Below are 11,550 nucleotides of genomic sequence, written 5' to 3' on the forward strand. Positions count from 1 at the left end.
ATCCCCGCGCCGGGGTGAGCTCCCATTGCTCGGTCCCTGCTCCTGCCAACCTAGCAGTTCGAAAGCACATCAAAGTGCAAGTAGATCAATAGGTACCGCTCCGGCAGGAAGGTAAACGGCGTTTCCGTGCGCTGCTCTAGTTCACCAGAAGCGGCTCAGTCATGCTGGCCACATGACCCGGAAGCTGTACGCCGGCTCCCTCGGCCAATAAAGCGAGATGAGCGCCGCAACCCCAGAGTCAGCCACGACTGGACCTTTACCTTTACAGAGGGTGGTGAATACAGTACAATATATTATGGGCTGTCCCGTGAATCTGCTGGATGAAATAGCGGAAGAACTTTGCCCCAGGAGAGTGAGGAAAATTCTCAGGGATGATTATTCACACCCTGGCCGGCACTTTCTTGATCTCCTGCCCTTGGGCAGAAGATATAGAAGCCTGATTAGTTGCACCAACAGGGTAAAGAACAGCTTCTGTCCGTGTGCTGTTAGGCTGCTGAATGAAAAGATAACAACAGGGCAACTGACTTTCAGGTTTGGTGGGTGTGCGTCAGTAAACAAGGGGAATTAAGACTAAGAGAGCTGACAGAAACGGTTGAATATGTGGAATTAGCAAAACTGACCCACAGAATCCGTAACCAAGAGGAAACAAAGTTCAGAAGTGAATGGAGTACATTTGTGGAGTATATACGTAATAATTGTAGAAGTTTAAAGACTGTAGTAGGATTAATATAAATCTTATGACATGAATAGGATGATGTTAAGAATATGTGAAAAAAAAGAAATATTAATATGAAAACCTCTGAAGGGTGGGAGGGAAGTCCGTGCTCGATAGAGCGTTGAGAAAATAAGTGTACATAAGACTGTAGAACATTAGTGTATTCATTTTGTTTTGTTTGTGTTAAAGAAAACTTAATAAAAAGCATTTTTAAAAAAGAAAGACTAAGAGATCTGAGTGTGGGGTGCTTGTGTAATCTCACTGTATACAAGTGACATTAAAGTATTTCAATTCCAATTCCATTCTCTCTCCCCGCAGGCTCTCATCACGCAAACTTTGAGCCATGCCAACCCCACAGCCATCACGCCAGAGGAATACTTCAACCCCACTTTCGAGCTGGGCAGCCGAGATATGGGGCGCCCCATTGAACTCACCACCAAGACACAGAAGTGAGGCTGGCTGGCTGGCTGGGTGGCAGGGAGGGAGGGAGGGAGGGATAGAGATCCTCCTTTGAGTGGGCTGGGGGTGAAGGACAGCCCAGGGTTCACAGTCTCTCTCTCTCCCCCCCCCTCTTGGGCTTCTCTGTCTCCCTCGGTCAGGTTCAAGGCGAAGTTGTGGCTCTGCGAAGACCACCCTCTCTCGCTGGCTGAGCAGGTGGCCCCCATCATTGACCTGATGGCCGTCAGCAACGCCCTCTTTGCCAAGCTGCGGGACTTCATCACTCTGCGCCTGCCCCCGGGCTTCCCTGTGAAAATCGGTGAGGAGAGGACCCCCCCCCCCGGGCAGAGCTGAGCTGGTTGGTCCTTGTCCTTCACGCTTGGGCATTGCAGCGGGCTGGTCTACGTGACCCTCGAGGTCCCTTGCAGCTCCACGACTTTACGAAATGCTCCTTTCACTCCGGGCAAGAGACCCCAGAAATCATGGAGTTGGAAGGGGTCCAAGGGTCATCTAGTCTAACCCCCCTTCAGTGCAGGAATCACGGCTAATTCTGGGCAGGCAGGGCTGTAGACAACATTGGGTGTGTTCACATTCGTGGCCTGAAATGCAGAGAGGTTATCCCCTCTGTCCTCGGCTGGATTTTGAACTGCATTTACGCTGAGGTTTTCTCATCAATACAAGGACTGGAGATGTCACACCCAATATGCAGGGCTTTTCTTATTCTTTCTCCCCTGTAACACCCCCTCCCATTTCCTATTCACAAACCTGTCATCTGCCCCACTGGAGGCGCACTCCATTGTCTTCAGAGACAGATGGATGCCAACCCAGATAGGACCTTAAGGTCCACAAATAACAACACTTTGGAGGTCCCGAGCCTCAAGGAGGTTAGATTGGTCTCAACTAGGGCCAGGGCCTTTTCAGTACTGGCCCCGACTTGGTGGAACGCTCTGTCACAAGAGACTAGGGCCCTGCAGGACTGGACATCTTTCCGCAGGGCCTGCAAGATAGAGCTGTTCCACCTGGCCTTTGGTTTGGACTCAGTCTGACCCTTATGTTTCCCTACCCTTATGGTCTTGACTTATCAGCTACTTTAAAATGAGGCTACATTTTAAATTGCATTTTAACCTGTATTTTAAATTGGGTTTTTTAAAAATTTTCTCCTCCCCTCTCTTTTTCTCCTATTATGTCTTTACTGTGATTTTGTTGGTGTTAGCCGCCCTGAGCCCAGGGAGGGCGGGGTATAAATAAAATGTATTATCATCATCATGCCTATACAAATCGGTGGCTCTACTCTGAGTAGGACTAACATTCCATAAAATCCCTAATCTCTCTCGTTCTCTCCCCACCCGGCTAGAAATCCCCATTTTCCACATCCTCAATGCACGCATCACCTTTGGAAACCTCAATGGCTGTGATGAAGCCGTGGTCTCAATCCGAGGGGCCAGCAGCCCTGGCAGTGACGCCCCATCGCCAGGCAGTGACCGCTCCAGCATAAGCAGCTCCAGCTCTCTTGGTACGTTGGGGGGCAGAGGAGGAACAAGGGGAACCTGCTGGATCAGGCCCATGTCCCATCTGCTTCAGCCTCCTCTTCTCACAGTCGCCAACCAGATGCCCCAAAGTGAAACCCACAAGCAGGACTTGAACACAAGACCCCTCTCGCCTCCTGCGGTTTCCAGCAACTGGGATTTAGAGACTTCGCTGCCTCTGTCTGTGTAGTTAGAGCAGAGCCATTGTGGCTGGCGGCCATCGATAGCCCTTCCTTACTCCACAAATTTGTCCAGTCCTCTTATAAACCCATTTTGGTTGTTGGTTGTCACTGCCTCCTGTGGCAGTGAGTTCCATAGATTAGCTATGTGCTGTTTGAAGAAACAGCTGGGAGCCTTTGGAGGGGAGGGGTCCCCTCAGCTGTATGAGGCACGAGGGAAATGGATGTAAATGGGGGGGGGGCTTTTAAAGGGAATGGAGGGGGTATGAAGCAAGATAGAAAATCCTCAATGCACCCAGAAGGAACACCACTTAGGGGCCATGTGCCCAAAATTGCTTCAGATGTTTCAGAAACAAAATTATAATAATCAGTGCAGTTTGGAAACAAGTGGTTAAAACCACCTTCTCCTTCTCCTTCTCCTTCTACTTCAGCCTTCAGCAGCAATCACTTGTAGCCGAGTAAGATTGTCTTCCATAAACACAGTTTTAACAATGAGTCTGTAAGTGACTGTGGAGGCCATTTCTGGGCCCACACATCCTTCCGCAGTGGGGACATTGGTTCCCAGGCGGGAGTTGATCACAGTGTGGATTTGCCAAGCGTGCCTTCCTCCTAGCACGTTTCTCCCTTGCGTCCTGAGTTTGAGTGTCTTCAAAGCCCATGACACCTTTGGCAAAGGCTGTTCTCCACTGCAGTCTCAAAAGATGCAGCCCTCCATCTTGATTAAAGATGGCGTCTGACCGTCTCTCCACATACAGGCAGGAATCTGCTCCTTGGTCTAGGAAGTTCTCCTGCAAAACCTGATTCCAGCAAACAGAAAAACCACCTTCCAAAATACAGAGCAGATCCATAGCGGAGGAAACCAGAGGAAACTCAGGGCAGAAATCCAAGGCCCCATTCGGCAGGGCAAGGGAGAGGGTGCAGGTATATTTTCCAGGGGTAGGGAGGAAGAGGAGCAAGGCGTGATGAAGCGAGACCTCTTTGACAGGGGGGATGTGCTGTGGCTTTGATCCTCTCCACACCCCCCAGGCTCTTGCCGGTGCTATGAGATGGACCCGTCTCTGTTCGAGGCCCCGCGAGGCTACAGCGTCATTGGGACCCATCCGGAGCCCCTGCGGGGAGAAGACGACGACGACCTCCTCCAATTCGCCATCCAGCAGAGTTTGCTAGAAGCTGGGAGCGAGTATGACCAGGTGGGCCTCTCCATCCCTCCCCTGTTCCCCGAGACCGGAGCTGTAGGGCTTGTGGGATCTGTTATTCTGCATGCAGAAGAGTCACTGGGAGACCCCCCCCCCTTCTGGCGTCTCAAAGGACCTGCAGGAGCCTGGCTGGTGGGGAGAGCTTTGTGTAGGGGAGGTGTTGCCATTCAGGGGAGAGCGAGAGTAATCTGCTAAATCAAGGCCGGGGAACCTAGTGAGAACCTGTCAGTGGCTGCACACCAGACATGGCTATCATCCGTATGTGCATGGCTCCTTCCAGGCAAGCAAGAGACATCATTACACGGGCCAGACAGTCCCAAGGGCTGGTTTGGTTGCAACAATCAACTATAGTTTGCTGTGACATGCAGTGGTTCTGGGCTCTCACTCTCCTCCCTCTTTTCTTCCGGTGCGTCTGTTTCTGTCTGCACTGTCCTTTCATGCCTGCACCCTAAACTGTGGTTGATCTTACAGTTTAAAAGGAATGAGCCAGCTTCAGAAACTGTGGTTTCGGCAAACCACAGTTGAACAAAGTATGCTTAAGACTAGCTGTTGCGTTCTGAAGGCAAAGGAAGGACTGGACCCTGATTAGTACAATAGACACGAGGCTTGACCAGCAAGACCCTGGGAGAAAGTGCGCTTGCCACTCCCTGGCCCAGGCCATTTTTATTAACAAAAGAACTTTAACACAGCGTTTGTAAGAACCAGTAAGATTTCCTCTGAGCATTTCAAGAAATCCCCACGTGGGGACAAAGTCAGATCAGAGGAAGCCTCTTAACTACAAAGAACTATTTCCTATTTGAGCATGCATACATGTTTAGGCTAAATAAACAGGAACCAAGGAGGAATGCATTTAGCAAACCCTGGAGGTCATCAAAGGACAGACAGGCATTTTACCACCTTCATGTGAACTCTGTTCCTGGCCCTAAGATCTACCTAAAGATTAACAAAAGCTACATCAAAGCTACCTCTTTATCATCTACAGTGGTACCTCGGGTTACATACGCTTCAGGTTACAGACTCCCCTAACCCAGAAATAGTGCTTCAGGTTAAGAACTTTGCTTCAGGATGAGAACAGAAATCGTGCTCCAGCAACAGCAGGAGGCCCCATTAGCTAAAGTGGTGCTTCAGGTTAAGAACAGTTTCAGGTTAAGTACGGACCTCCGGAACGAATTAAGTACTTAACCCGAGGTACCACTGTACCCAGGATGCCTGGTGAAGCAACTGGTCTGTGTAGAATGCTTTATACCTGACTGTCAGGCATAGAGAAAATGGGGCAGAGATGCAGAGGCTTGTGGGATTGGAGCAGAAATCATGTCAATGACTCAAACCCAGCCAAAGTGATGCTTTCACCACTAACACAATGGCTTGCTTCATTTTTCATTCCTCATAGCAATCCCACATGACCACCACAACTAACCATGGTTTGTTCCGATTGGGACGTAACACTAAACTGTGGTCAGCTGAAAATGGAAGGAGAACCTTTCTGTTTCTTCCACTTGTATGCAGAACGCTAAACTACAGTACTAAAGCGGGCAGAAAAGTGAGGGTCCGAGCTCTCAGGTGCATCAAGGAGCAAATGTCTTCTGCCTCCTCCCACCTCCTCCCCTCTCGTCCCCTGCAGGTTACCATTTGGGAGGCTCTGACGAACAGCAAGCCAGGCACCCACCCCATGTCCCAAGACGGGCGCAAAGTCGACAGGTGAGCACAGGATGCTTCTGACAACATCCCTTCTCCATTTCTGGGGTCTCCACACCAGAGGGCGGGCAAACTTCACGCTGGTCAGATCTGCTTTGGGTTTCTTTAACAGAACCCCCAAACCCTCCAGCCAGAACCAACTGCAAAAGATACATTGGGGGAAACTTTTAAGAACAGAGTGCCTCTGAGCTCAGGGATTTGTTTTCAACACTGAGCTGATGCAAAAGTCCATTCCTAGTTAGCAAAAGATTTGTTTTTGATTCGGAGACCTAATTGGACCATGAGGCATTCCCACTGTCGTTTGTCTCCCAGTTGTTGACTCCAAGTTGTTTGTCAACATCCACAAAGAGCCTTGTTTTACTTTAAAGGCTTGACACATTTTCTTACGGCCCCAAGCTTTTGTGGACCAGAGCCCACTTCATTCGTAAAAGAAGAATATCTTTTATTATGGTATAAGCATTAAGAACACCAGAAGATGGAACTGGCAAAATTGTATAGAGGCGGAGAATAGTTAACCTTTTTAAGTGGCTACTGGTTTTGTATTGTAATATGTTGAAAGAGGGACCAAGGTGAAGGGTTGTATTTTTCAAAGTTGTCTTGGCGGTAGATGTTCTTGTCCACGGCTGGTTGGTGGGTGGGATCCAGCATTCAGTGTAGTAAACACAGTAAAACTGTCCATTCTCGCATCAGAAGAAGAGCCCGTTGGAACATCTGGTGGGCCACTGTGAGAACAGGATGTGAGGGGCCTTTTCAGAACCACAGAATCATAGAATTTGTAGAATCGGAAGGGACCACGAGGGTCATCTAGTCTTTGCAATGCGGGAATATTTTGGCTTGGCCTGATCCAGCTGGCTCTGCTCTTTAACGCTAGCTATGAAATTCAGCTTTGGGAGAAACTCGTTTTTGTTTGTAAGAGACAAGTTCCTAGCCCTCATGATTCTGTGAGAACAGGATGCTGGACTCAAGGGGCCCTCTTTGGCCTGTTCCAACAGGACTCTTCCCGCATCCTCATAAAGTGAAATAAATCAAAATCTGCGTATGTTATACAGTGGTACCTTGGTTCCCGAACGGCTTGGCTCCTGAACAAATCAGCTCCCAAACATCACAAACCTGCAAGCACCGTATTTTTCGCTCTATAAGATGCACCAGACCACAAGATGCACCTGGTTTTTGGAGGAGGAAAACAAGAAAAAAAATATTCTGAATCTCAGAAGCCAGAACAGCAAGAGGGAATGCTGCGCAGTGAAAGCAGCAATCCCTCTTGCTGTTCTGGCTTTTGTGATGCCTGCATTCGCTCCATAACACGCACACACATTTCCCCTTACTTTTTAGAAGGGAAAAAGTGAGTCTTATAGAGCAAAAAATACGTTAAGTGTTCTGGTTTGTGGATGTTTTTTGGAAGCTGAACGTCTGTTTTGGCTGTCAGCAATGTTTTCAGGGCCAATCAGAAGCCAGGCCTTGGTTTGTGAACATTTTGGAAGTCAAACGGATTTCCAGAACAGATGGAGTTCGGGATCCAAGGTACCACTGTAATTCCATTCCAGCAGCAGAATTAAGTCTCCCCTTGACCAATATCATTTAACTGAATTGCCGACTTAAGCAGCCTCTCTTTCCTTTGCTCCTCCAGGACGCCCCAGCACACGCCCCCACCCCGTCCCGCAACCCCACAGCAGCCCCCCGCAGTGCCCACGGCGGGCAGGGGGCCCAGCCACCCGCTGCCCAGTTACGCAGAACAACTCCGCCTGGCCATGGAGCTGTCTGCAAAGGAGCAAGAGGAGGCCGAGCGACGCTCGCGACAGGAAGAGGAGGAGTTCGAGCGGATCCTGCGCCTCTCACTCACCGAACAGTAGCAGAACACCCCCCACACCCAATGATCCGGGGAGGGGGGGCGCTGCGCGATGGTGGGGAGCCAGCAGCACCCATGCACAATCCCCTGGCCTGCCTCCAGGTGGCGCCAGAGCTCCGCAGACTCTGAGGACCCCCCTTTCTATTCTCAGCCATGCCAAGTGACTTATCAGCAAGGATTTGGGGTGGGGGGGCCAGGAATGTAAGAATTTGTGGGACGGGGGAGGGGCGTAGAAATACTGACCCGACTGGGGAGGCGCCAAATGCACCCCACCTCCCCAACACTGAGCCATTTAACAGCCCTCCCCACTCCTCTATTGGGGGGGGGGGCTGGGCAGGTAAGTCTCAGCAAACTGGAGGTTTTTGCACGGCAGAGGCACTTAGGGGAGCAAAGTGGGGGGGGGGAGAAGAGAAGCAGAAATGCATGCTCCCCCCATCCCAAAAAACACACACTCCAAACACTTCATCCCTGTCTCTGTACAGCCTGCCAGACTTAGCTGGGTGTCTTCCCCATCCTGCGGTGGGCAGGATCCGTCCTGATGGTTATGCATTGCCCATGAAAAGCATCCCACCCTCCCAGGGGCAGGGGGGCGGCTGTGTGTGTTTCTGCAATTCTGGGCACCAGCAGAATATAGGAAAGAGAGCGGGAATCAATGTCGGAACAGAGTGGATATTTTTTTGGGGGTGGGGGGGTTGCTATTCAGCAGCCACTGGCTTTAGAAGTTGGGGACATTCGTGGGTGGAAATAGGAGCTGTTTAATGTCCTACGTTCTCTGATCTTACTTAACTCGCCAGCCTAGATGGCTTTGAAAGAGAACTGGACAAATTAGTGGAACAGGCTCTTCTCACATTCTTAATACAGTCGTACCTCTGTTCTCAAATGGCGTCCGTTCTAGGAGTGCGTTCAACTTCCAAAAATGTTCAAAAACCAGGATGTGGCTTCTGCCAATCGGAAGTCGGAGAAGCCATGTCAGACGTTCGGGTTCCAAAAATAGTTCGCAAACCAGAACACTCACTTCCGGGTTTGCGGCATTTGGGGGCCAAAACGTTTGAGAACAAAGCTGTTCGAAAACCAAGGTACGACTGTAATAATAATTTGAAATAATATTTTTTTTCAAGCCGCTCTGGGCATCTTACAACATATAGAAAAACACAACAAAACATCAAACATTAAAAAACAGAGTATCTTATACAGACTATAAATAAACCAATAAATTGATAGAAAGCAATAACAATAATACCCCCCCTCCAAAAAAAACCCTCACCAACTGCTATTAGATCTGGGAGGGAGGAAGACAGAAGTTATTAGCTCTGGAGGGGGAAATTTAAAAATAGAAAATTAAAATTAATTGGAGCCATAGAATTGTAGATTTGGAAGGGATCCCAAAGGATCATTTAGTCCAAACCCCCCCCCCCCCGGTGTTGCAGGAGTCACAGTTTAAGAATCCAGATTATGGAAAATTAGTGTTAGACAGGTTTAAACATCTTCTCCTCAAGTGCTGCTTAATCTCTCCAGCCCCAGTCTTCAAAGCAGTCTGTGGGGCTGCTCATTATTTACAAACTAACTAACCAGGAGAGAATTTAATGTCATATTTAGCTAACAGCTTTCATTTAAAAGCAGCAAGTTTCTAGCCCTCATTGGCACCAGAAATACATGTGGCTGATGGGCAGGAAAGCAGAGTGACAAGGTGGAGTCGTGGGGCTGCTCACAGAGTAGACCCTTGAAATTAATGAAATTAAAGTCAGTCATATCTATTCGCTCCAATGGGTCTACTCTGAGGAGGAGCAGCTTTGAGCACAACTCCATGGTTCCAGCTCCACCCAAAATGTATTGATTTATTCCCCTTGCCTGGGAGAAACCATCAATGTCACAAGTCGGAGGGGGGGGCAGAATAAAAGGGCAGAATGGATAGGTATTGTAAAGGGACTTTAGCGTTGCATAGTTGGAAGGGATCCGTGGATCATCTACTCCAACCTCTTGCAATGCCGGAATTGCAGCAAGGTGTTGGTTTAAGTTGAAAACGTTGCCCACCTTGACAGCACACAGCCTCCCCCCTCCCTGCAGCGGGTCTTCCCTTTTTTAAAACTTGCGCTTGAATCAGAGCAGGAAAATCAGTGCACATTTGTGGACAGAAGCAGGAGATGATTGGCAAGGAAGGACGGTGGTGGGCGGGGCTAGGGGAAAGTAGGCGGAGCAAAGGATGCAAATTTTACCTGTGTTCACTCTGCTCTGTCCTCCATGGGAGAGGCAGGATCAGAGCTCCAGGATGCATTCCCAGGCAGAAATCTTCCAGCAGAGTAAAAAGCAGGGGCAGTGTGGGGTGTGGCCTGTAGGGAGAGGGTGGGGCCAGGGAGGAGGTGGGGCCTCTAGGCAGGGGTGGGGCTAAGGAGGAGGTGGGGCCTGGGGATTCCAAGGGCCCAGTAGAGAGGCAGGGTGAGGGGGACGGCACTTTCAGCCCTGCATTTTGAAAGTCCACAGCACTGGGATAATTTAACCTGGAGGTGGATCCTGGAGATAAATTCTAGATTATTTTAATTTGGAAACTGCAATTCAGCCAGTAGCCTCTGCCCTCCCCTGTTGCCCAGCACCAAGTGCACTTACGAACCCCGCTTTTCAAAAACCCAGGTCTCCTGCCTGATTCCCGACCCTCCCTGTTTGGTATCAACGCTGTAATGCTGTTTTTGCCTAAACATGGCTTCCAAACTCCAAAGGGAGGGCAAGGGGAACCCTAAGTGCCAGGCATGGGGGGAGGAAGCAGCGCCCCCCAAGCCCAGGAAGTGGGGCAAGCTTTCCTGTTGCTGCCTACACCTGAGTCAGTGTAAATGGGCAGGTTGATTTTGAAGGCGGAGACATGTGCAGCTTGGTGCCCCCTAGCAGCGAAGAACTGTAGAGTCTAAAGGGACCCCTGATGGTCATCTAGCCCAACCCCCTGCGATGCTGGAATCTCAATGTGATCATACACGCCAGGTGCCCAGCCAAGCTGCGCTTACAAACCTGCCAGGAGCCTGTTCTACCGCCAAGCAGCTCTCGCCGCCAGAAAGTTCTTCCTGATGTTGAGTCGGAATCTCCCTTCTCGTAACTTGAAGCCATGGGTTCGGGTCCTCCCTTCCGGAGCGGCAGAAAACAAGCTTGCTCCATCCTCCATGTGACGGCCCTGAACCCGCCTTGCTTTGCTCTGCTCTCCCACAGATCCCTGCCCCAAACTCTTCGCTTCTTTTCCTCTTTGAGACAGAGCTCGGAAGTTGGCGGACGTCACAGTAAACCATGGTTTGCTGAACTAGGCCAGTGGCTTTGAAGTGGAAGGTTTCAGCCATGACCACTGGCTTTAGGGGGTCTGTATCCTGCAGCTAAGGGTTTTCTCCAGTTCTTATTCCTCCCCCCTTCTCCCTGAAAAACGCACCTCCCCTGGTGTAGCCCTCCTAGAGCGTCTGGAGCTCTCTGAGGTCACGACAAACCCCGTTGTTCAATGGTGCTAACCTACACACAAATACACACACACACATGCCTCTTCCTTGTCCAAAACCTTTGCCAGGCAATGGCGGGGGGCCAGAGATACACCTCTAGGACTACTTCTCAGACATGCCCCCACCTCAACACCCCACCGAGACAAGACAAATGTGTCGTGCACAGTTTGGGGGTGGACCGGGGTCGGGGGTGGGGTGTGTGTGGCTCTTCGTAAAGGATGTGGGTCCTTAAACCCCACGTGCCAGGGGGAAGCCACTCTCTGAGGGGAGGGACCACAACAACCAGCCTGCTCAGGTGTGTTACCTACACAGAGACACAAAATAAAACCTCGTGAACCTTCGCTGTCTCCTGACTCCGTCCTTTTGGCGTCTGTTGGGAAGGGGCCGTAGTTCAGTGGCAGAGTGACAGGCTCGCAGGCTCAACTTCTCCAGGTTCCGCGACTCTGAATCTGGGATCTACCATGGAGCTATGGTTTAAGAAGAAGCTCTTT

General features: G+C 50.2%; 1 protein-coding gene across 3 annotated transcripts in view; it reads left to right on the forward strand.

Moving 5' to 3' along the window:
* The window catches only part of ANKRD13B (ankyrin repeat domain 13B), a 40,218-nt gene extending 28,819 nt beyond the window's left edge, over nucleotides 1–11,399 (forward strand). For 2 of the 3 annotated variants that reach the window (XM_079955607.1, XM_079955606.1), the window contains exons 10-15: nucleotides 1,034–1,164; nucleotides 1,315–1,472; nucleotides 2,508–2,666; nucleotides 3,885–4,048; nucleotides 5,676–5,752; nucleotides 7,377–11,399. In XM_079955607.1, the coding sequence (XP_079811733.1) occupies nucleotides 1,034–1,164; nucleotides 1,315–1,472; nucleotides 2,508–2,666; nucleotides 3,885–4,048; nucleotides 5,676–5,752; nucleotides 7,377–7,599 (912 nt within the window). In that variant the 3' untranslated portion in view covers nucleotides 7,600–11,399. The remainder of the gene's footprint in view (nucleotides 1–1,033; nucleotides 1,165–1,314; nucleotides 1,473–2,507; nucleotides 2,667–3,884; nucleotides 4,049–5,675; nucleotides 5,753–7,376) is intronic. The other variant, XR_013833503.1, reaches the window with a different exon arrangement.
* Nucleotides 11,400–11,550: the final 151 nt, after the last annotated feature.

This window comes from Podarcis cretensis, assembly GCF_951804945.1.
Source record: "Podarcis cretensis genome assembly, chromosome: 15".
In the NCBI taxonomy this organism is placed as follows: Eukaryota; Metazoa; Chordata; class Lepidosauria; order Squamata; family Lacertidae; genus Podarcis; species Podarcis cretensis.